Source organism: Lethenteron reissneri, chromosome 12 (genome assembly GCF_015708825.2).
Source record: "Lethenteron reissneri isolate LAM-NWPU_2019-01 chromosome 12, ASM1570882v1, whole genome shotgun sequence".
Lineage (NCBI taxonomy): Eukaryota > Metazoa > Chordata > Hyperoartia > Petromyzontiformes > Petromyzontidae > Lethenteron > Lethenteron reissneri.
Window position 1 is genome coordinate 2,389,391 of NC_083790.1, and position 25,212 is coordinate 2,414,602.

The 25,212-nt window shown below is 49.8% G+C and overlaps 2 protein-coding genes across 4 annotated transcripts in view; both read right to left on the minus strand.

The window, feature by feature from the left end:
• Positions 1 to 8,460, minus strand: part of LOC133341744 (tenascin-R-like) — a 101,450-nt gene extending 92,990 nt beyond the window's left edge. The window contains exon 1 of the mRNA XM_061550413.1: positions 8,342 to 8,460. The gene's annotated coding sequence lies outside the window, so the exon portion shown is untranslated. The remainder of the gene's footprint in view (positions 1 to 8,341) is intronic.
• Positions 8,461 to 19,767: 11,307 nt separating this feature from the next.
• Positions 19,768 to 25,212, minus strand: part of COP1 (COP1 E3 ubiquitin ligase) — a 30,515-nt gene continuing 25,070 nt past the window's right edge. For all 3 annotated transcript variants that reach the window (XM_061550420.1, XM_061550417.1, XM_061550419.1), the window contains 2 exons: positions 24,084 to 24,128; positions 19,768 to 23,240 (listed from right to left, as the gene is read on the minus strand). In XM_061550420.1, coding sequence (XP_061406404.1) covers positions 23,223 to 23,240; positions 24,084 to 24,128 — 63 coding nt within the window. In that variant the 3' untranslated portion in view covers positions 19,768 to 23,222. The remainder of the gene's footprint in view (positions 23,241 to 24,083; positions 24,129 to 25,212) is intronic.

The following is a 25,212-nucleotide window of genomic DNA, read 5'->3' on the forward strand; positions in this document are numbered from 1 at the left end:
TGAGACAACATTGTGTGTACTGTGTGTGTGTGTACTATGTGTGTGTACTGTGTGTATACGGTGTGTGTGTGTATTGTGTGTGTGTGTACTGTGTGAGTACTGTGTGTGTGTACTGTGTGAGTACTATGTGTGTGTACTGTGTGTGTATTGTGTGTGTACGGTGTGTGTGTGTGTACTGTGTGTACTGTGTGTGTACTGCGTGTGTGTCTGTGTATTGTGTGTGTACTGTGTGTATATACTGTGTGTGTGTACTGTGTGTACTGTGTGTACTATGTGTGTACTGTGTGTGTGTACTGTGTGTACTCTGTGTGTACTGTGTGCGCCCTTTTTGTTGGGACGCATCTACTACCACCACCACCGCCGCCGTACAGAGCGAGGGTACCCTTCATTTAAACTAGCATCCGCTTTGCCACCCAATGTTGCATGAGCAAAGAAATTAAATAAATGTTGCTGGTGCTAGGCGAACGTAGGAAGGGTTTAATTAGATCTGGTTATATAACACGCCAGTGATGCTGCCCGCTTCACGAGGCGTCTTCTCGCCAAGCAGGGGAGCGTGACTGCGGAATGAGGATCGCAAATAACCATTACTATCAGGCGTGAAATCATGTTTATTTACGTAATCGTTCGCGGCATATATGTCACCAGATCACCCGCAGTGCGCCCCAATTTCGTTGAAATCTCAGAAGCGAAGCAGCGTTGAGCCTGGATATTGCTTGGAATGGGGGGGGGGGGGGCACCGTGCATACCAAGGTGCTATAGGCTGCTGCGGAACGACTTTGTGGGTGTTACAGGATAGTTGATCCAAATGCATTTGTTGTGTTGTACTATTACTCCCGTGTCTATGCTCCCAGCCTTCACATTCTGTGGCGGTTGTGAGAGTTGTTTGACCATACTTCACTACGCCGGTGAGTGCCAGTTGGCAAAGACGGGGGCCTTGGAAGATATTGAGATGTCACTCGTCACTGATGGTGGCCGTGTCCGGGAATCAAACTCAGCTGACCGGCTCATAGCATTCACAGACAATAGCCCGTTTCACACACAAAAAAACACATTGCTCCCATCAGCCTCTAAGCTTTCCGAAGCAACCTTTTCCAGCAGGGCTTGTTGCAGGCACTCACGCCCTGGACGGGTTTCAACGTTGCCATTCTCATCAGCAGCGTGTGGACTATTAAACCGCTGGCTTGCCTTGCGCAGAAATATCGACTCACTGCAAGGCAACGTCCCTCTGCCTAGGCACCCGTGGGCAAAACGAGGCCGCGTCTTCTGTTCGGGTTCGCTCACTCAGTCTAATTCACGCACCGTATTTATTTTGCAATTTTTGTTTTATATGAACTCACTTGTAATTCCGCACCTCATCTTGACCATCCCATAATCCTTTCCACTGCCACACACCGTGACAGCTTCTGGGAGGGCGCCAGCGGGGGTGGCGGTAGCTTTGGTGGCTTCTGGCTTCAAAACGGTCAAGGTGCTGCGAGGACATGATGGGATCTCCGTTCCGTGGCCTCCCCCCTAACCCCCCCAAACCATCTGGCGCGCCCCCATCTCTCTGTGGGGCCGTGGCACAAGAGGGAGGTTTGTGGTTGCTACTGGGAGGTGGTGCACGGGCCTCCTTCTGATCCTCCTCCTCCTCGTCGTTCAAGAAGAAGTCTTTTGTGAGCTTGACGGAGGAGGGCGGAGCTCGCTTTGTGTGCTTAGTGCACCGCGTCACGCAAAGAAAACAGGGTGGCCCTTTTGACACAGTCGTCATTAACACTGTGGCCCTAAGACGTTTCGGACAATGGACCTTCTTCATAGCACACATATGACTTCAGAGTGGTGTTGACAAATGCGTTGAGTGGGTTTCTAATCCGTGCTTGTGCATTACTGCCCACGCAGTATCACCGAATGATTTGTTTAGTAATCTGTCATTTTACTTACGCATAATGCACTGCCTGCTTGATTGATTATATTTTATTCATGCCGGGATAATAATAGAAACAAACATTTCACCAATTCTATCCCGATTGGTGTGACATCACGAGATGCAGAATCCGTACGGATCTCTCGCAGAGCAGCTGCAGTCCTCGTCAATGCAGAACGACCCGCAGAAGTTGATACCACAGAACTACTCCTGAGATCCCTTCATTCAGGTGACCTTAGGGCCACACAGAAGCGGGGGGGGGGGGGGATGCAGAGGATTGCCGCTCGCCCAATCACCAGGGATCGAAGTCGTCGCCCTCTGTCGGGAAGTCAATGAAGTCGGATGGGTCAGGGGTCATTGCAGAGGTCCTGGGTTCAAATCCGGGTTTCAGCCTCCTGTGACTAAACCGGATTCTCACGTGTGGCGGAACTGACGGTCTCAGCTTGGTCACAAATGACTGCGCGAAAAATTATCAATCACAACGAAGATGGGATTTGGCATTGCAAATTCCAGCTTTGAGAGAATGAAATGCATCGGTTTGACAAATACTCCTCTCTCTCTCTGGAGCGGGGATGGGTGGGAAAATGCTACGCCGCGGTGTGGATACGAGGTTGCTTGAAGGGAAATGTGAAACAAGTTCTGTGAATTCCACTCCCGCAGGCATTGGCACTTGTGAGCGTTACCAAATGGGAGATTCGTGGTCAATCTTGCAGCTGGGCGAGTGCGTCTCAAGGAACTCGCTCAATGTTGTTCCAAAGGATGCGTCACCAACATCCATCGCCTCCCGTGGGGCAGGAAAGGGGAGAGTGCAGCGATTGACGCCTTGCTGCTGTGGTGCGTGGCCGCGCTGTTGTTAGCGCTTAATTCTCTACACTCTTCAATTTGCTAGAACATGGTCAGCGATCGTCATCACCCCCCCCGCCGCCGCCGCCGCCGCCGCCACCACCACCACCACTCATTACACACAAAGTGCTCGCCACAAATGAACCACAATACCTCGCTGATCTCGTCAAGGTGCATAAATCATCATCACGTGAACTCCGGTAATCCTCGCAGTAGCGGCTTTTGGCTAAGCCATCGAACAAAGACGGCCGCCGCATCGCGCGCTTTCAGATGCGCTTCTGTGGCCGTCGGGAACGCGCTTCCTTCCGATATTAAGAAACCACCGGAGCTATGCACTTTAACATCTAGGGACGGTTGGCTACGTACGGCGCGAAAGAAGTTCAATGTATTTACACCATTGGAACCTCATTTGCCAGTAAAAAATATGATAATTGTTTTTTTTTACCCTTCTATCTGGCAACAAAACTGACACCTTTTGGCGTCATCTGGTCCAACCCATGTGAGACTAGGCTCTAAGGAAAGCTGTCTCGGGTGTGGACCAACTTCAAGGACAGTGCATACATTATCAGAGTTATGTTTTTTGTTTGCATTATGACTGCAGGTATTGTGGTCTATGGAAACATGACTCCTTGTAAAAAAAGGTGTCAGTTTTGTTGCCAGATAGAAGGATAAAAAAAAACAATTATCAAGTTCAACGTACATACAGAGAATCGGTTCTGGATTTGTTTTTTTTATCCTTGCTACTGACGAGTACGATTTTTTTTGTTGCATTGAACGCTGCCCTGTGGTTTCAATGGGGTGCTCCTGCCAACATCATCTGACAATCCAGCAGCATTTGTTCTGTTGTTGCGTGTGATGGCGGTGTGGTTCGGGAGCTGATGCCAGTGTCGAGGTCTGCTCGCCGAGAGAGGGCTTCAAGAGAGAGTTCATTGTGGTTTCGTTTTTTGTCCGTGACAGGAGCGAAGCTACAGAATGCTCCAAATGTCTTGTGACCCCCCCCCCCCCCCCAATTCATTGACCCCGAACAGTTTTTGTTTCCTTTGTATATTCATTTTAGTTTTAAATAAACCTCACTTTGAAAATTATATTTATGTTTGTGCAAATTAAATGAGGGGGTCACAAGACATCTGGACCACCCTTTGCAGTGGTTCACGATACGGTCCACAGTTTTGGTTGCATGACCACAATCTCACTGCTTGTGGCGTTGTCTTTAATTTCCCATTCATGAAGGAGATGTCTTCATCGGTCTGGCGATGCATTCGTTGAACAAGCATGACTCTCCTTCTTGGTTCTTTCGGTAAAGTCACGAAGAATGGAAATAATAAAATAATAAAAATGAAACATAATAAAATAATTCTCACGAGACAGACGCTGTCTCCTCGACAGACCTGTTCTCCATCTGAGGACGGCTGCTTGCTTTGTGGCCGAAACGTCGTGAGAATTATTTTATTATGTTTTATTTTATTATTTTATTATTTTCATTTTACGTGACTTTACCGAAAGAACCAAGAAGATGAATCCCTGCAGTCACGAAAGCTTTAAATCGAAGCATGACTCTACCGAAGAGACTCACAACTGTCCAGAGTTTGCACCGATGCTCCATGAATAATTTCTACAGCAATACCCCGGTTAACGTCGGGGATGCGTTTTTGAAATGTCCGACGACGAATGTCAGAAACGACGTAAGTCGAAGCGATTTACAGGGCAGTAGGTGGGGGCTGAAAGGCGACGGATAACGAGAAAGGACGGATGATGATGCGGCTGCTGCTGCCAGCGACGTAAGTGTGGGGTTGAAGCGACGCCACATCGGGTAGCGGTGTTACTAAAGCGACGACGTATTTGCGAAACGACGTCAAAGGGCGAAGACGTTTGACCTTATTTCAGTTCCGTTGAGGGTGGGGATGAGGAGGGGGTGGTGGCCGTGGGGTGGGGGGCAGGGAGGGCAGGGGGGGAAGTCGACCTCACGTTGGTGCCAATTCTCACTCCAAACGCCAGGCGCGGCTCAGCGGAGCTCGCGGGCCGCGCCATGGAATCTCCATCACAAAGCCACCGCGCTTGCCGCGGTCTCAAAAGCTCCATTTATCTCCCATTGCCGTGATGAGAAGAAGCCTTCGCTCGGCTTATCCTGGCTGGGCGGGGTTTTTTTTCTCTCTCTCTCTCCCTCTGTCGGTTTCTCTTTCCTCTTTCTATTTTATTTTATTCGCCCCGTTCATCTGCGGTATTTACTTTCATTTCACAGAGGCCGCGCACACAAAGGGAGGGATTTAAGGGATATTTCGCTCAAACAAATTAAATAACATCAGGCTTGTTTTTTATTTTTTGCGCGTGTAATTATTTTCCGACGAATTTCCACAAAATCTGGCGGGGGATTTATCCTTTTTTTTTAGTTGGACAAAGAAACAGCCGTGGCAAATGTTTGATTTAGATTGCCAAGAGCTGGCAGTTGTCAATTTCTGGCAGTCCTCAATATAAACTACCCACAATTCATAGCTCTTCAAATGCCACCTCGGACTGTAATTGCCAAAATTCTCTGCCTCACTTTTTGTTTCTTCTTGTCCCTGCAGGACATCCATTGTCCAAAAGGTAGATTTATTTTCAAAATTATATATTCAGTAATAAGGTGGTGGTTATCGTGACGAGAATGGAAAAGCATTTTCAAACAGCTTTTTTTAAGGTTACGTTTTACGACTATTTCAAGAGATCAGCATCGCTGACGTGCCAGCTGTGAGCCTAACTTGGTTTGGCTCCGTAACGTAACAGCGTTTTCTTTTATCAGGACTGACTCCTGATGAGACTCAAAATGTCGAAACCAGCCCCAGAATTGTCTTCTTTTCAACAAACAAATTCTGCGATGAAACACTGGTCTGGAAGGCCAGTAGGCCGATGGACTATTCAAAATTACATTTGTTAATGCAGACAGACAGACTTAATTTTTTTTTATTTCTTTCCAACTTAAAAAAAAAACACATAGGGTGGCCCAAAACTCGCAAACACAAATCTTAGCGACAAAAGCATTCGCAGCGAGCCACTCACGGAGAATTCCGAGCGCTAATTAAACTCTCCCCAAGCGTTACACAATCCACGCACTAGCACACCTAATCATTGTCCTTGTGTTGTCTTTCTTTAACATCCATCTGCTCGTTCAGAGCGCCATTGCACGCACCAGAGATGACAGCGTTGCAGACAGACGCCGTCGCGACCAATCACGGACGCGCTGTCGCCTGCTGCTCCATCGCTCCGTGAGTACTCGTCACGATCGGGACGAGTCGTCACCGCACAGCAGACTTGCAATGTCGAGTCCCGGTGGTGGTTTCAACCTCCCCGGAGAGGCAGTGAAATGACGGAGCGAGAAACCCCCCCCCCCCCTCTTGTCTACCCAGCAAAATAAATGGAGCACTCTCCCCACCTCTTCCAGCGTGGAAGAGTAGACCAAAGGAGGAGGGGGGAGGGGTGCTCCATGGAGCTCCGTCTATTGGAGGAGCTACGGCCGTGAGCAATTTGCAATCGGCAGGACTTGCGCCTCTACCAAAGCTTTTCCCTTTTATTCGCGACACCGACCAATGAATTGGCACTTTACCTGAGGGCACGATGAATGGGGCCTTCGGCGAGAAAAAAGAAAACACGGGGCGGGGTAGAACGATGCAAATGGGACTTTAATTTGTCGCGCAAGGCAATTATTTGGTGAGTGGGGTGCCTCGGTTTCAATGCACAATGCGCTTAGTGCCTCCCACCCACCCACGCGCTTGGCTCGCCCCATGCTTCGTGCGGGTCTCCATCAGTTAGCGTTCCTCCTTCCTCTGTAATCCCTCCGCTCATTTATTTATCGTCTCCTTATTACCGTGCGCAGATCGAGTAATGAGCTCACCACCACCACGTGTACATACAAAGATTGAAAAGAAATCCCCCTCCCCCGCCCTCCGTGTCGCCCTAACAGACTGTTTGGGGACTGTTTGGGGACAAGTGCTGTTAGCGAGCAGCACCTATGCAGGCCGGCAAGGTACACGAAGAGTGAGGGTTTGGCCAGAACCACGCCCGGCCGCCTTTGTCTCCCTCGTGGTGCGCTAACCACTAACCCGCCACTCAGACAGACGTACACACACACACGCATGCATACACACAGTAACACAAAATAGAAGATCCCCGTTTAACCATACGGACTGCTGGAGCAAGGGCTGTTAGTGAGCACCTTTGAAAGTGGTGTGGTTAACCCCCCGGCCGTCCACCTTTGTATCCCCCCGTGCTTCTGAGTCCACCTCGAAATAGATGGACAAGGATCGGTTCAGATGTATTTGCCAGCGATGCTTGCTGGCCGTGTGGCGGGAATCGAACTCGGGTCGCCGGTTTTGTAGCGCAGTGCGCTAACCACTGCACTACCGCTTCAAAAAGCAAAGATCCCCCGTATAGCCTTAACAAACTGTAGGGGTAAGTGCTGTTAGCGAGCACCTATAAAGGCCGGCACGGCACACGAGGGGGTGGGTGGCCAACACCACGCCCGGCCGCCTTTGTCTCCCCGGTGGCGATGTTTACACATCGCACCAAGTATTTATTTGAAGCTGAGTCGACCTAGGGGAGGCCCAGGACCGGTTCAGATAATCGTCCTGACGTTGACCGTGAGCGGGAATCAAACCCGGGTCGCCAGGTTCTTAGCGCAGCGCGCTAACCGCTACACTACCGCTCCCCACACACAGACACACTTACACACACACACTGGGACACACAGATACACACACACACACACGTGCACACCCGGTCTAAACAAAACTTCACCTCGTATTTACGCACGATCGTCACGTAACTCGACGTCTTCCAGCAGTGGATTAATCACGACCGATGTGATGTATTGTAATAACACGCTAATGGCATCGAGACACACAGCATTACATACACGCTATCCCACAGCCCCTGCTATGCCGCACTTGCTTTATCATTGCTGTTCGCGAACAGACTGCAGGGGCAAGGACTGTTCGCGAACAGCAATGATAAGGCAAGTGCGGCATATCAGGGGCTGGCCTGGCCAGCACTGCGCCACGCAGGGCCGCCTTTGTCTCCCTGATGCTCGCACACCGCACTGGGTCATCGTCGACCCCATCTGTGCGGCCCTGTGCGCGTTCTGTCCATGGGTTCACTTGGGGTAGTGTTTGTTTCTTCCCACACACAAAGGTGCCGATCTTAAATAAAATTTACGTCCATCTCGATAATGCACCCTTCCTGAAACTACGTACCGAAATTCAGGGACGCTTTTTTGGGGATCCCTAAATTACACGGTTATTGTGATTATAAGTATTACTTTTAAGGCTGGGTTAGCCGAGGGAAAGCGTCTGAGGACAGGTGAAAATAACCCCCTGATCTTGTCCCTGATTGGGAATCGAACTGGGCTCTCCGGATCCGTAGCGCAGTGCGCAAACCACTGCACACAAGGCAAAAACAAAGATCCCCTGTATAGCCTTGGCAGACTTTTGAGTCCAAGTGCTCTGTCAGCGAGCACACACACACGCACACATCTGCAATACTCGCCAGCAAAACTTTGCACTTAATCCGCTTAATCAAATGGCACCCAGGTGAGTCAAGGAGACAGGTGAGTGAGCGAGTGAGTCTCACCTTTACACCTGCGCGGTCTTGTAATGAGCGGCTCACGCGGCGACGAGGCGATGAGTGATCTCCCGCCTGCTGCTGCTGCCGCTTCTCCCGCCCTCTCCCTCCTCCGTTCAAGCTCTTTCCCTCCCTCTCGCTATCTCCCTCTCCCTCGCTCTCTCTCTCTCCCCACTTATGTTGCTGCTACCAGCTCCGTGCAGCAGCAGCAGACGATGCAGTTGGGTCAGCGAGTCCGACTCGATATCCAGCACTGCGGGCTCCTCCCTCAACGCTCACCCCGCCTCGCACTCCCTCGCGTGGCCTGACACCCGCTCACCACCCACACGCCCGCTCACCATCACACCAATTCAACCCTCCCACCCACTCATCCTCCTGCTCACCCTTCTACCCACTCACTCATTATCCTACTCACCCTACCGCTCAGCTACCCACCCACCCCGAATCTCCCCACACCCCCCCCTGTTCCCCTCCCCCCCCCCTTTTTTTCCCCCCCTCCCCCCCTCTTTCCTCCCCTCCCCCCCTCTTTCCCCCCCTCTTTTCCCCCCCTCGTCCCCCCTCCCCCCTCTTTCTCCCCCTCCCTTCCCCCTCTCCCCCCCTCTTTCCCCCCCTCTTTCCCCCCCTCTTTCCCCCCCTCTTTCCCCCCCTCTTTCCCCCCCTCTTTCCCCCCCTCTTTCCCCCCCTCTTTCCCCCCCTCTTTCCCCCCCTCTTTCCCCCCCTCTTTCCCCCCCCTCTTTCCCCCCCCTCTTTCCCCCCCTCTTTCCCCCCCTCCCCCCTCTTTCCCCCCCTTCCCCCCCTCTTTCCCCCCTCCCCCCCTCTTTCCCCCCCTTCCCCCCCCCTCTTTCCCCCCCTTCCCCCCCCCTCTTTCCCCCCTCCCCCCCCTCTTTCCCCCCCTCTTTCCCCCCCTCTTTCCCCCCCTCTTTCCCCCCCTCTTTCCCCCCCTCTTTCCCCCCCTCTTTCCCCCCCTCTTTCCCCCCCTCTTTCCCCCCCTCTTTCCCCCCCTCTTTCCCCCCCTCTTTCCCCCCCCTCTTTCCCCCCCTCTTTCCCCCCCTCTTTCCCCCCCTCCCCCCTCTTTCCCCCCTTCCCCCCCTCTTTCCCCCCTCCCCCCCTCTTTCCCCCCTCCCCCCCCCTCTTTCCCCCCCTTCCCCCCCCCTCTTTCCCCCCTCCCCCCCCTCTTTCCCCCCCTCTTTCCCCCCCTCTTTCCCCCCCTCTCCCCCTCTCCCTCCCTCTTTCCCCCCCTCCCCCCATCTCCCCCCCCTCCCCCCTTCTTTCCCCCCTCCCCCCCTCTTCTTCCCCCCTTCCTTCCCCGACGAGACGCACCACGTACCGTACCACGCCACCGTCCTCCACGTGCGCGTCCGTTGTCTGTCCGAGCCGCCTATCCCGCTATGCACCACTCACCTGTCGCGGAAGTTAAACATTTTCCCCCCTCCACCCCCACGTGGTTGGATCAATAAAAATAATTTACACCAAAAAAAACGGATTCTCAAGTGGAGCGACGAGATGTTGTCAGACCGGTCACCGATGACTGCACCGTCTCACTCCAGAGGACCCAGAATGAAACGTGTGAATTTGTGGATAACAAGGTCCATTTATTGGATGCCGGAAGTGGTTCTTTGATATCACTTTCCGCGGGTCGTTCTCAAAAACACCGAGTGAGGAATTCCTCTTCGAGAGATGCAATTGGACACAACGCCAAGGGCGCATTTTGAAATTAACTTGGAGACGTTTTATTGTAATTTGTATTTTATTTTTGAATGCGCTTTGATTCTCACATGTCCACGATTTATGTTGTATAATGTACCCCGTCCCACATTTGACCAATTGCTCTCCTGTAGCCTCTTCTGAGCCAGAAGATCTGCTGTCGCGTCGAGTATTGCTTCTCTCCTTGAGTTACTACGCTGACTCTCCTCTCGTCACAGCGACTGCCCTCGTATCTCCTTGCACCGCATCCTCCCCTCTCCCTCCTTCTTTTGCTCCGCATGGGTGGCATACCCAAAGCCCTTCCCCAGATTTATGTTGAGTTTGCGGGTCTCTGCGTGATTCTACGGATCTCTGCGTGAGTCTGTGGATCAACGTGTGAGTCTGTGAGTCAATGCGTTAGTCTATGGATTTCTGTGTGACTATGGGTCTCTGTGTGAGTTTATGGGTCTCTGTGTGAGTATGGATCTCTGCGTGAGTCTGTGGATCAACGTGTGAGTCTGTGAGTCAATGCGCTAGTCTATGAATTTCTGTGTGACTATGGGTCTCTGTGTGAGTTTATGGGTCTCTGTGTGAGTATGGATCTCTGCGTGAGTCTGTGGATCAACGTGTGAGTCTGTGAGTCAATGCGCTAGTCTATGGATTTCTGTGTGACTATGGGTCTCTGTGTGAGTTTATGGGTCTCTGTGTGAGTATGGATCTCTGCGTGAGTCTGTGGATCAACGTGTGAGTCTGTGAGTCAATGCGCTAGTCTATGGATTTCTGTGTGACTATGGGTCTCTGTGTGAGTTTATGAGTCTCTGTGTGAGTATGGATCTCTGCGTGAGTCTGTGGATCAACGTGTGAGTCTGTGAGTCTGTGAGTCAATGCGTTAGTCTATGGATTTCTGTGTGACTATGGGTCTCTGTGTGAGTTTATGGGTCTCTGTGTGAGTATGGATCTCTGCGTGAGTCTATGGGCCAACGTGTGAGTCTGTGAGTCTATATGTGAGTCTATGGATCTCTGTACGACGTATGGGTCTTTGCGTGAGTCTATGGGTCTCGTATCTCCAAAGCCCCTTCTTGTTGCATCTTAGTCATCTCTCAAGGGCATGCGACAACCCATCAAAGACTCGCCTCTTTTACCTTCCCGAGAAAATGAGTGAATCTCGGAAAAATGTCGGGGTGCAGTGGAAGGGGTGGGGGGGTGTCCCCTTGGACAGCTGTGAAAACGCGCGCTGCCAGCACACAACCGCCTTTGTATCTCCGCCGCCACGCCACCGTGTCACAAACAACGTTGGAGTCGTAAACGATGATTCGTGTGATAGCTCCTTGAATGCGATAGGTGCATTTTGTCGAATCGAATGCGAATGCATTTAAAAAGGTGATAAAGGCACAGCCCTGCAATTGCTCGTTCTCGCCACCGCTTGCGGAAGGGCCTACACGGGAGGGAGCTTTTCGAGAGCACTTCTAAATGGTACAGTGTTTTGGCCTACTCTTCCACGCCGAGGCCTCGGAAGAGGCGGGAGCAGCCACGCTTTACCCCACGCGGGAGCACGGATGGCTACGTACGGTGCGATAGAAGTTGAGCACATGCACGCACACCCAACACACGACCCCCCTGCCAATGGAGCGTGGGTGGACCCATTCCTAACCGACCGCCGAGTGGACAGAGGCAAAGTGATTTAAGAAACGGCTGTCGGTGCCGCGCCCTGAGATCGAATTGGCGACTTCTGGACGGGCACGCCGAGTGCGCGATAATCAATTCACAGGGACGTCGGCATCTATTCAAACGTACAACTCATAAAATAAAACCAACAACAAACAAAATCGATATTCAATTAAAATAAATTCCAGCTGACTCCGAGCGGCAATTGGACGAGCTTCAGTGCTCCGAGATAAAGCGAGGGGGGAGGGGGCAATCTTCAGATAATTATCCCAAAACAGAGGTATTGCATTCTACACCTAGCCAAGACGACATCGGATCGTGTGCTCTCCGAGCGCACAACGAAAACGCTCACAACATTCTTCACCAGTTTTACATCTACTGTATATACGGGACCGACGTTTAGGGTCTTGGCCCTTTTGCAGAGCAAAGAGGAGAGATGTGGTAAGGTTTCTTTTCGATTTAAAGCTTTCGTGACTGCAGGGATTCATATTCTTGGTTCTTTCGGTAAAGTCACGTAGAAGGGAAGTAATAAAATAATAAAAATAAAACATAATAAAAATAAATTTATTTTATTATGTTTTATTTTTATTATTTTAAATAAAAATTATTTTATTATGTTTTATTTTTATTATTTTATTACTTCCCTTCTACGTGACTTTACCGAAAGAACCAAGAAGAAGGTTTCTTTTGTTTGTTATTTTTAGTGTGTGACAATGTGACGTTGACAGAGCTTCTAAAACGTGCACCTGTACACTCGCAGCCCCTTTTGTCAATCCACTGCTGGATGAGGGCCTTTGCAGGCGTGTGGGACCCTAGTGGGATGTCTGACCATACTTCACCACGCTGGTCTCTGTGCGGGCGGACGACGGTCGGCAGCATAGGCGTTTGGAGGATAGTATAGTACAGTACAACGATGTCGGTGGGTGTCACGGCGCGAGATGACGGCGATGGTATTATTCCTCTCCGCGTGTAGCCGTCTTCCTCCATCAGCTTGGGGCAGGAGGCCGAATGAAATAGAAGCATGAGCGACCATCATCAGTGCCACGATAAAGGGGTGGGGTGGGGGTGGAGGGGTCATCTTAGGACACAGTGTAGAGGGACCCCGAAACTACGGGCTCTTAAATCTCATGGTGGGGGTCTGAATTAAGACTCGTAAATGTCCCCCCCCCACCCGGCCGCCTCCCACCACAGACCCCCACAGCCCCTCTTAACCCCCCCCCCCCAGAACCACAGCATCCCCAAGCACCCCTAATTAACACTGCAGAATCCATAATAACGCCCGCAGCTATCGACAATACATCGGAGTCACCCTCTCGACCTTACCCCTGCATAGCCCGTTAGGCAAGCCACTGCTGGATGAGGGCTTTCCCCACGGCATGTGGATCGTGGGGGTTACTTGACCATACTTCACCACGCTGCTCAGTGCGGCTTGGATGGATGCGTGGCGGGGCGGGGGGGAGCATGGACGTGGGCTCATAGAAGTGGAGTACAGCAATTGACGTTTCTGCGCTGCCCTCTGCTGCCCAGCGTGTCGCTCTGCAGCAGCCAATGGCAACGTTGTGCGTGGAGGTCTCAACGCTGCCCTAGCTGCTGAGATAATCATGGGCTCGTATTGCAGCACTTCTCATAAATACCACAGCACACCTGATAAACACCTCTATTACCCCCGAATCACGTAGCAGACTGATACGGCCAACATCCCCTGATATAGATATAGGTAGTCTACCAAAAACATAAAATCGTACACTAAATACCCCCCTCCCCCACCAGTATCCACAACTACGGCAATAGCCGTAACCCATGATACCCTAAAGACCCCAGCATCTCGAGCCCTGGCCCAAGGTTACCCCCCCACCCCAACCCTCCTCGCCTGCCTCTCAACCGCGTGCCCGGCGTGAGTAACGACGAGAGGGTGACAACAAAATCAAATAGAATTAATGGTGAGCTTAAAAAGCCATCCCTGTCTTGCAGTGAAATTCCCATTATGTCTAAGTGGACAGCTCAGTACGCCGAAACCCACCCTCCAAATGCTCTGTGTACACGCGTGTCTTATTTGTGTGTGTGCGTGTGTTCAGCTACCGCATGCCTAAACAGCTTTTGTTCGGCCGGATCGAAGGGGCTAAACGGGCGCGGCACGGGCTAGAGAAGAGATGGAGTGATGTGGTACAGGAGGACGTGGAGCTGAGTGGACTTGCCGATGACTGGTACCAGTTGTGTCAAGATCGGCCTCAGTGGAGGAGGCTCGTGAAGGACTCTACTGGGCAGTTGGAGGCAGTCGCCCTCCAACAACAACGGAGGGCGGAGGAGCGACGCTCACAACAACGAGCGGAGCGCCGGGTGGCTAAAGCACAGCGAGTTGGTAGGGGGCACAGGTGGTGCATCAGCCAGTCATCTCGGTCATCTCGGTCAGTCGACCCGTGGCACCTGCTGGGTCTGCCCCGTGACCTCCTGCCAGCGGGCGTTCGACACTTCACGTGGCCTCAAGGTGCACTTGGCCTGGCACAAGCGTCGTGGTGACGTCACCGCCACTTAGTGGCGAATGGCGGTTGTTGTTGTTGTTGTTGTGTGCTGTAATGGCCTTTGATAGGTGCTCGCTAACATCACTTGCCCCAACAGTCTATTCAAAGCTATACGGGGGATCTTTGTCTTGTGGTGCTCGCTCAAACCACTTGCCCCAACAGACACGTTAATGTTATACAGGGGGATATGCGTCTTTATGTGCTTTTTTCAGATTTCCCTAGTTTAAAGGGCGTTCCAAAAAATGTTGACAGCTGCCGAGTAACGTACACGTGACAGGAACAGCGTTGTCTCGCGTACGACTGCATAGCCGCATATGAGTGAATTCTAACCGCAAATAGCGAATTTTGTGTAGAAATAGGTTAGCCACATATCCAGGCAAAATCGCACAAACCGAACCCGCATAGAGCTAGGAGAAACCTGTACATGGTGGTCCAGATGTCTTAGGGACCCCCCCCCCCCCTCCAATTATTGACCCCTAACATTGTTTTCCTTTGCATACCCATTTATGTTTTAAATAAGCCTTAGTTTTAAAATATGAGGTCTTTCAGAATTAAATGGGGATCATAAGACATCTGGACGACCGTGTGTATACAACGGGCCAGCAGCGTTCGAAAGGCAGCGCTAACGAAGAGGTTAGGCTATATATAGAGGGCAGCCCAGGTTAAACTCATTCATCCACTTGCCCTTAAATGCAAACGGCAATTAGTCGCGGCGCGTTAATTGTGTGCTGCTCGTTCCCTCCCCCGACTCGCATAATTCAATTAGCGCCCACCGAGGTCGATGGGTGTGGGGGGGGAGAAGGGTCGTGTTGTCAGTTTAACGACAGAGAATAACCCCCCCCTCCAACCAGCGTTCGCATCCACTATAAGTTGGCCATTCTGGTCTATTAAGCTACGCACGGTATTGGACCAGTGTGCCTGCGGGCCCGACTGGGCTGCCACGCGGCTGGGGTTGATGATACCCAACGACGCTCTTCAGAGCAGGAGCTGCGACTTCTCTCCCAGCCTCGGCGGCTCTTGCTCTCGACGCTGGATGGGGGGGGGGGGTCGTGCCTTCTCAAACGTTGCCCCAAGGAGGATCTGGAACGCCTTGGCGGCGGTGATCCGGCACGCTACGAGCCTCGGTGTGTTTTTAGGAGGCAGTTGCAAGACTCGCTATTTACCTCGTGGCTTTTAGCGAAAGCATTATTTCATTGTCTTTGCATTTTATTTTAATGGTCCAATGTTTTGATAGCCCCCTCGAGTGGAGGTGATATTACATTTGAAATTATTACAGTTTGACATCAATTGACCAACCACTCAGAAAGTGGCCAATCCCGTCAGATCTCAAAACGTGCCTCAATAAACAACACTGTGGCTTTAAACGGAAGAGTATATAACGGGCGACGTTTCAGGCAATGGCCCTTCTTCGTGGCATATGCAGAGACTAGAGGGTAATTGTGTGGATGCCAAAGATGCTTCGTCAAATACACGTTTGGCCAAAATCAGTGTCACCCAAAACGCAGACGCAAACTGGTTATTTGGTTATACTAATTGTTCCTGTTGTACTAGATATTGTTCGTGCATTGCCTAGAGAAGCAACGCACGAGCTACTTATTGTCAATGTAGGGATGCTGACATTTAAATTCGTAAATTCTCCGAAGGGTTGCACGCAAAGGCGAGGGCAGACGGAAGGGGGCTTCTAAAGCTGAAATGTTTATTGTTCTTAATTTTCTAGCGTGCATTCTTAGTTAATTGGTTTTCGTTAATGCGATTAAAGTCGTAGTTATATATTATCATGAACACAGGGAATACGAATAATAGGACCCCGCTGGGCCATGGCTTGTATTCCACTTGGACTGTCGAGTCTTGGCGCAAGAATGTAACATTTGGAACTCCGGCAGAAAGCAGCGAATGTTACAACACCGCCTGCGGAAGATGGCATCGCATAACTACTTCTGAGGGCCTTTAAATTGCCTCGCATCCACATTTAGTCCATGAGTGGAGACCAGATTATTTTCATTTGTTGGTGCCACCTAAGGTGGCATAACTTTAGTGGTCTCAATTTCGGTGACCAATAACAGTGGATTATGCGATCGCCATGTGACGTTAGTTTGGTCATAAATGTATTCACTTCTTCAGCCATGTAAATACATTGGTACTCCGAAAGTTGCGCTCCCTGAGGTGGTACAAATGTCGGATTTTAGCCCATGGACCGACAGGGTGGTGGCGGGCATATTCCCGCATGCCAATCAAACCGACAACGCAGAGCTGGAAATGCCCCCTCCAATCCCTCCCCCCATATTAAGCGACAAGCCAAATATATCTTCTTGGTTCTTTCGGTAAAGTCACGTAGAAGGGAAATAATAAAATAATAAAACTAAAACATAACTAAAATACAATTCTCTTGTGAGAATTGTATTTTATTATGCAGTCACGAAAGCTTTAAATCGAAATTTAAGCCAAATATAATACATAATAACGGGTTTTGGCTTAGATCGCGTAAGTATAAATGCGTCGTGTTATATAATTACAATAGCCCCCCCCCCCCCGCCTCTGATCTCTGCACCTGATTGGGTTCAGTGACGTCGTCGTCCTGATGCTGCTCTATTTAAGACCGGAAGCAGGTGGATGGCTTCACTATTGTGGCAAATCGCCCAATGATGCTGGTTGATGTAATTACCAGCGAAATATCGTACTACTCAGATTGTAAATGTTGTGGATTTACACTCCAACACACCGATGGGTTGAAGTAGTAAACTAATTGGCGTTTTGTTTACGTGACAAATCCCATACTAATTGGCTGTGTCGGGTGGTGGAGGGTGACGACACATTTATACTTACGCGATCTAACCCACAAACCTTTATTATGAATATATTTGGTCGCGAAAGCCGACGCGAAAAACCAAATGTAATACAGCAACAATGGAATGTCTGCGTACAACAACACATCGCTGACTGAGGTGCCATCACCGGACTCGAACCCAGGCGCAATCGAAGCTTCTGTCCTTTAATGAGATACTTAACAAAAAGGATAAATCGATAAGCGCGCGACACGTGCGCGCGCGCGCGCGGATCTCCCCTGCAGCGAGGTCCAATTAAGGGCTCCCCCATCGCCCGCCGGGTGAAGCACTTCACGTGGCGACAAGCAAGTCCACGCGTCCTGCTGCGTAATTAATGACGCATTAACAAAACGATTCGCTAACACCTGCCCGGCTGCGTGAGTCACCTCAACCCCCAAAAACAGCACGGGCATTGCTCAACGGCTCAGTGTAATTCCGCCGCGGAATGTGTGCGGTTCGGTTTAAATATTATAATTATAATAATTAATTTCACGAGCAAAAAAAAACAACCCACTAAACGTGCAGGTGTTGGTGGGGAACCTCAAGAATGTTCAACTCAAGTGAGGGATTCAAACAGGCAAGGGGAGATATTGTTCGACTATTTTGTTCAATTTGAGATATTGACCTACTGTCTTGTTTAACTGAGATTGTGTCCAACTGTCTTGTTCAACGGAGATTTTGTTCTATTGTCCGCTCAGTGGGAGTTCGCTTATTTCCCATTGTTGCTGGCATTGTCTAGGAACTCCCCCCAGCCATCCGAGCTGTCGACTGCCAGCCTCAGCTCATAAGAAACTTCAATCTTTGTTGGCTCCATGACTCGCCTCACTCTCTCGGTGTAAAATAAATATTCCGACCTGTTTCTGTGCAGTGTCTTGATCCGTGGTTGCATTTAGTGGCAACGTCAATGGTAAAGGGTACAATTGTATTGTCTATCCTATCGTGGGAGCAAATGAATGGGGAGAAGCAAGGCGACCGAAATCTGAGTCGGCACCCACCCCATCCACCGTGTCGTCCGCAATTGCATCGCATCCTCGTTTCAATAACGTCTCTGATCTAACGGGACGTCAATCCATTGCGATCCGAGGTCTTACACGGAAAAGTTGGTCCCAGGAGCTCCGACATTGGCTATCATGGGCCCGTGAAGGGCATGGAGGAAGCATGGAACATGGTAGAAAGAGGGAAACTGAGAGCCCGCGGACCGGACGCAGCCCGAGATTTAACGTAATGCTCCTTGTGGTTAAAATAGGCCTTACCACTCCCGAGACAGCTTTAAAACAAAATCTATCAATCGCTGCATCTACTTCTAATGTGGGCTTTAATGTGCGGCCCACCAAAGATATTTGAAAGTTCTATTTGATCTCGGTAGGAACGAGATTCCCCAGCCCCGGCATATGTTCTGCATCTCAACTTTACCAAGGTTGGGGCAGCTGCCATCAATGTCTCTCACGTTCTCACACCCTTTGGATGGGCCCTACGATTAGGGCAACAAAAAAAAAGATTCCGCGAAAAATAAAAATCAACGTTACCTACGGATCGATCTTGCCACTGAGTCATTATCTTAAATGTGAGTATCGATCACAAAGTGTGTCGCTATCTTTAATAACGGGAGCATTGATCGAGTATAGGAATCATAGCCGGCCTATTACTCTTTTGAAAATGGATTTTAAAAATATACGTTTTAATGTTCTACATCGACGAGGAAGATTTGAGATACGATAGAGCCCGAGCGTGATTAAAGTGGATACACGTTTCGATTTTGGGCAAGGCGTTATATGCAGACGTCTTCATAGGCGGTTGCATGCATAAATATGCTAAATTCCTCTTGATATGCAATTGTTTTTGTCAAGGCGCCCTTCCCCCCTCCATCCCAGCTTAAATAGTCGCTCCAAGCCTGGAGTGTGTCATTCAAACGGTCTTCTCGACAGACCTGCTCTCCACCTGAGGACGGCTGCTTGCGTTGTGGCCGAAACGTCGTGAGAATTATTTTATGTGTTATTTTTATTATTGTATTACTTCCCTTCTACGTGACTTTACCGAAAGAACCAAGAAGACGGTTGCATGCACTCTACATACATCTAAATTGCATTGTGTACTGCACAAAGACGAAGCCGCATAGATTTCTGGGACGTGCCATGAGAGTACCTTATTTAGACAAGAATTGCATATGATGGGGGGGGGGGGGGTGTCACCATTCCAGACGTCTTCTCAGTGCTCATTTATACACCGCACACAATACCTCTTCACAACCGAGCCAACTCAGGACACTTTCAGATACCACTTGCAAATGACGTTTTCCCATGGCCAGGAATTGAACCCAGGTCACCACAAACAGTTAATTCACCGTAAAAGGAGCCTTATTAAGCCTGATTCGCAAAGTTTCCAAATTCGAATTCCATAAGCACAATTACGGTACACAAAAAAAATCAAACAAATCTTTGTTTCCCCCGAAAGGTTTTTTTTTTCCATCTTGTCCCAGCTGGTTTCTTTGGGGGGAAGGGGGAGGGCGATACCAATACTTCGCCTATTCCCAAATCATCCGGAATGCACTCGAATCTCGTGAGATCTCCGACGCAAAGCAAGATTTTTAGCCTGAATCGTTTGGACCGCCAGCCAAACAAACAGGTTGTTAGAAACTGCTGCGGGGCAAATGCTGCTGTTGAAACTCTGTGCAATGTGGAAATACCGTTACCGTGAAAATGGCCCATAATCGCAGCGCATGGAAATCATAAACAAATGCATTAAGTACTGCAGTGTAAAACCCTGTCTTTATTTTTCACGGACAGAAAGTACAAAATGAGCACAAGGTACCAACTCCCACAATCGCACTGCACACATACACACGAGCCGGTCCCCACATTTAACTCTAGAACACACTCGGCTCTTCCAGAAACCCTTGTGGCCAAGGGGGAAGTCAACGTAGAGGGTCAGGTCATCTCGAAAGACTCCAAGCGGCCGACAGATATGGCCTAGCCAGCAGTGTTAATAGTCGACGCGTTATTTTAGTCGTGGGTTTAATTTAGTTGATGATAAAAGCTTTAGGCAAGTCGTAGGCCCGTATTCTTAGTCACGGCCGCGGCTTAGGCCCGACCTCAAGTGAGCCAGCTCAGAGCCATGCTTAACTTGAGCCGGCTCGGAGCCGAGCAACGGCTGAGCCACTTCAGGCGTCTTACACAGCAAGCCAGCAAGCTCAAGCCCCGAGGCGAGCATAGTGGCCGAGATATAGAACGGCTCTCAAGTCTGTGGATTTCACTTAAGTTATTGTCTTAGCCTCAGCAGACTAAAGCCGTAAAACATTGAACCCACTCTTAATTATCGAATGTGGTATTAGTTGGCCAATTAGTGAATTAATTTTGCCCCGTCAAGGTCGGTCACGCTTTGGTCTCTGGGTGGGTGGTTGTGGTCATCAAGCTTCGGGATTTTCGCCCACTGATATCATGGGTCTTACAATTAAAAAAAACGCATGAATACGTCCATAGAAAATTTTCATTAAAAGAAACAACACTGCCTCACCCGTTGATGGTTTTACCGAATGTGGTGCCTTGGTGCTCTGAAGGCAAGAAACAGGCATGTTACAATTTAGGGGTGAAAGGGTTCACCCACTCACCCATGGTCGTTATATAGGATCGCGATTCGTTTGATGTAAGAATCTATTATTGGCGACAATAGACATTTGGGATAATGGAGCCCCTTTACACGGCCGTAGGGGTGAAGTGAACCCATGACATACAACATATACGAATTAATAAACAATTCTTACGCACGAATTGTGAACCCAGGTGATTCTGGATTAATGCACACAGCAAAATGTATGGCTTTTGGATTTAAATCCAATCTTATACATGTGACATATCAAATAAATAATTGTCATTATTCATATACGCTGTAATCGGTTCCCGAACCTTGGAGCCAATGGAGGCTGCTACATCTCACAATGGTAAAAAAAACCCATCTCCAAAAATCAAATCGTGACCTTGATGTAATTTTTTGGGATTATTTCATCGCATTGCGGAGGACAAATCGTTGCGTGCTTAGCAAACAGTGTGGCCATCAGATTAGTGTGGTTGCAGCAAAGGGCAATCTTCAAATGCAGTCCTCTATTGATTTCCCTCAAGGTCCACCCTTTCCACGAAGACAAGTCTTATTCCATCCGCGTGCAGACCCGTTATTAGCAAGTGATATGTTACTCGGGATACTTGTGTAGATTACACGCCACGTGTTAGGGCCGCCAACACCAGTGGGACACTCGGTACGGACAAAGGAGCACGAAGGGTGGACGAGGATGGACAAGTTGAGTGTCAAGCTCTCCTCGTGCAACGACCAACATCTCTAGCATTTGCACAAACGAATTCAAGATTTCTTAACATTCTCTGAGAACACAAGTTCCGGATTACACACCCATGGACATCATCACGGAACCCATGAGAATGTATGTTTTCATCAGGTTATACTCCTTGTTTATTACGTGGCGTTACACTTACCGCGGCTCTAAAAGGCAAGCTTCTCTCTGTGCACGAGCACTTCTCAAACAGCAAGTCAATTTGACAATTAACTTTGTCAGTCATTGTTAATTATTTGGCGTAAAAAGCAGGAAACTTGACGAGTCCCGCAATGGCCTGGATTTGGAAAAAAATACCTCGATCCTCAAACTACGTGAACCCATTCATTAAATCATCACATCTACCCAGCAGAGCATAAGTCAGGCCTGGAGCCTCTCATCTTTAAACAAAAAAACGAAACTTTGCATTGTCTGCATACAGCGAGCAACAAAACGGGGACGAACACAAACATCCATCGGAACACCGCAGGAACACAGCAGGATCAAAAGCGGAAGACACCGAAGACTGAAAACGAACATTTCATTTCAGTGCAACACGAATTATGATCTTAAATGGCAATAATAATAATACAAAATAATAATCAACCAGGGGAAGGGACTTTTGCTGGCTGTTTCATTGCCCCCTTTGTGGAATTGTGAAAAAAATATAATTATTAGCCCAGACCAAACGTCCGTGTCACACTGACATGGCCAACCCACCAGTTGTAGCCGCACGAACGGCAGACAACACACTTTACTCTCCGTGTGCTGCGACTTCACAAAGATCACAAGATTGATGAATCCCAACACGTACATTTTCTTTTTTTACTTCCGTTACGATACAAAATTAAGTGAACCCAAGATTCTTAATATGCTTCCTTACACCCTTGTAGATTTTAATAGAAAATTATATTTGAGACTTTTGTGAAGAAAGTGCCAAAATACTGTACATTTGTGTTTTTTTTAAACCTATTTAAGGAAGCTAAATCCATTTCTGTAGCATTTCATCACCGCACACCATTTACGCCAACTGCATCGTTGTTTTAGCGTTCTTTTGTTTCCTAATGAATCTGCAAGCATAACCTTCTTCTTTAAATACTGTAAACTCAAATTAGTAAAACCGCCGACACCCAGCGGGGGCCAGAGGATGAGAGCAAAAACCGTGCCGCACAAAGAAGGTCTTTTCATTCAAGTGAAACGAGGCCATGCCTTTTATCACATAGCCACTGAATAAGCCTCTGCATTCCTGTATTTTAAAACGAGACTGCTGTCTTGCAACAGCTTTGGGCCACCCCAGGCATACACGCGCGCACGAGAGAGAAACATTGCACGCGCAGTCGCAAACAAAAGCATTCACGCGCAAAACTCGTGTATCCACTCCTCAAAATTATTCCCATTCCTCCCCCATCGTGTCCAACTGTCGCGCACAACTCCAGTCGCGGCTCGACGGCAAACATTCGAATCCTCTGCCCCGAAAGCCACGCGCGGTGTGCCGCCTGCGTAGTCTTTGCCGGGCGATCGTCCCATCCCGGCTGCCGACGGGCTCGCCGCGTCGCAGCGTAAAGCGCTCGGTACATCGCTGCCATCCGCATTTCCGCTACCCTTGGTTTATAATAAAAATGTCCATCTTGACGCCTTGTAAATGTCAGCTGTGTAGACACACACACAAAGAAACCAATGTCACAATGTCTAGGGCGAGATCCGCTATGTTTCATGGAAACGTCTTCGTGTGATGGGGGGGAGGGGGGGGGGCTTGGTTTGTGCCGGTGGGCGAAGCGGGCTGGTCGGGCAGTGTCCACCGCTCGACCACGGAGGGGGTTGTGCGTCGTACGAGAGCGGTGCCGCAGGTTGGTCCCGCGCAAAGTGCGGTTGTAGTGGGCAGCCCCTCACACCAGCTCCAACACCTGAGGCCAAAGAGAGTGGGTGGGGGGGGGGGGTAAGAAGACGGCAATGATGGGAACAAGCAACAGACAAGTGAAGTGCGATTGGCGAGCGCCTATTGAGACCGCTACGCCACGCAGTGGTGGCGACGTGGCCCGGGGGCCCCACCCCTGGCCTGCTTTTGTCTTCCCAGTGCTGATGTTTACACACCGCAAGAGGCACTCATTTCAGCTCCAGTGAGCGAATCGGTTCAATGTTACTCGTCCCTTATGTTAGCCGTGGCCGGAAATCGAACCGGGGCTCCTGTGGTGTTCAGAGCACAACTGCACCACCGCTACCCAAGTAACCACATGCACAAGAAAATCCCACCCTTTAGTCATTGTAGCGGCAAGTGTTTACAAGCACCTATTAAAGCCAACAAGACACATCAAAGGCAAATATGACCACCACAAAGATCGGCAGATTTTGTCTCCCCGATGCTGGTGTTTACGCACCACACTACATACTTATTTAAGGCGTAGTTTGACCTAGGGGATGCCCACTACCGTTTGACACATCACTCGTCTATGACGTGAGCCGTGGCAGGAAAGTGAACCTCAATGGGCTCACAGCACAATGCACACATCACCGCACCACCATTCCACCCATACACACACACACCCGGACGAGCGATCGCAATTGAGCAAAAAAAAAACAGCAGCGGGTCACTGCACATCTCATCAGCAGTAATAGGCAATGAACAAAGTTCCCCGCGGTTATACCAAGTAATGATTCCACCACTCCAACACAACCAATCTTACAAAGGTGCATGGTGCATCGCCTTCCCTTCAAAAAAGCAATTACAGTCAGTGCCACAGTGCCCTTACCTTGATGGTTCCTTGACTGTTGGCTGCTACAAGTACATTGGAGTCCTGCAGGGGCGAGATTCACTTTAAGCAAAGCGATAGCAACATCACGAATTCAACTTTTTCCACACTAATCCCACCACACAACGGCTGATGCAAACCAACGTAAACATTTTCTTTTCTGTACAATTAACATTTAAAGGTGAAGTTTGGCAATTGCTAGCACACGTATGCATGTTGAACTTATTTCGCTCCGTACGTAGCCAGCCGTGCCACTGCTGACAAGGGGCTGCAACTAGCAGGTTGCAGGCAGCCCCCACTAGAGGATACAATATTTGGGCCGACTCTTCCACACTGGCCAGATGTCTTCGAAGAGGTGGGAATACCCACACTTTTCCCCACCACACCCATCGTGCCAATCGTAGATCAACTTTGGCGCACCCATTCACACCGTTGTGTGGACAGCGGTGGTGGGGAAATTCAAGAAAGCTGCCACATTCCAAATGGTCACGCCGGGAGATCCAATGGAACCGGTGAGCTACTCATTTACAGCGCAGCAGCAGCAACATAAACCGTCATTAAATCTTAACTCCACGGGGACAGACGCGTGGGCACTGAAATCGTGCCAGGAGCAAGCCAACAAAACGCAGCGGGCAGCTCGGAGACACACAACCAGCAGGTGGGTCAATGCCACCTTGGCACATTAAACGTTCAATTACGCGAGAATCCCACCCCCCGCCCCCTCTCTGTCCTTCTCAGCAGGACCGAGATTCGCCTCCAACGCGCCCCCACGTCGCTCGTAGCACCGCGGAGCGCGGAGCCCACGCGGCTGGCACGTACCCCACCCACCGTGCCGCCTACGTGACGTTTGGTTAATTGGGCACCCCCCTCCGCTTGCATCGATTTCCGTCGCCCGAGAAAAGCGCCCGTGACCTTTCTGATTTCAACGCCAGCGGAAACACGAGGCCGGCTTTTACGCGAGGACGATTAATATTCCCAATCGTTAAGGTGTTGTCTTTCTCCGAGGTGGTGATGAAAGAAAGAAAAAAAACATTCTTCGTTACTCAATTAGAATGTACATATGGAGCTCTAAAATAACCGTGGGTGGAAATTACGACATCGCATTTGTTCTTTCCGCCTCACAAAACTG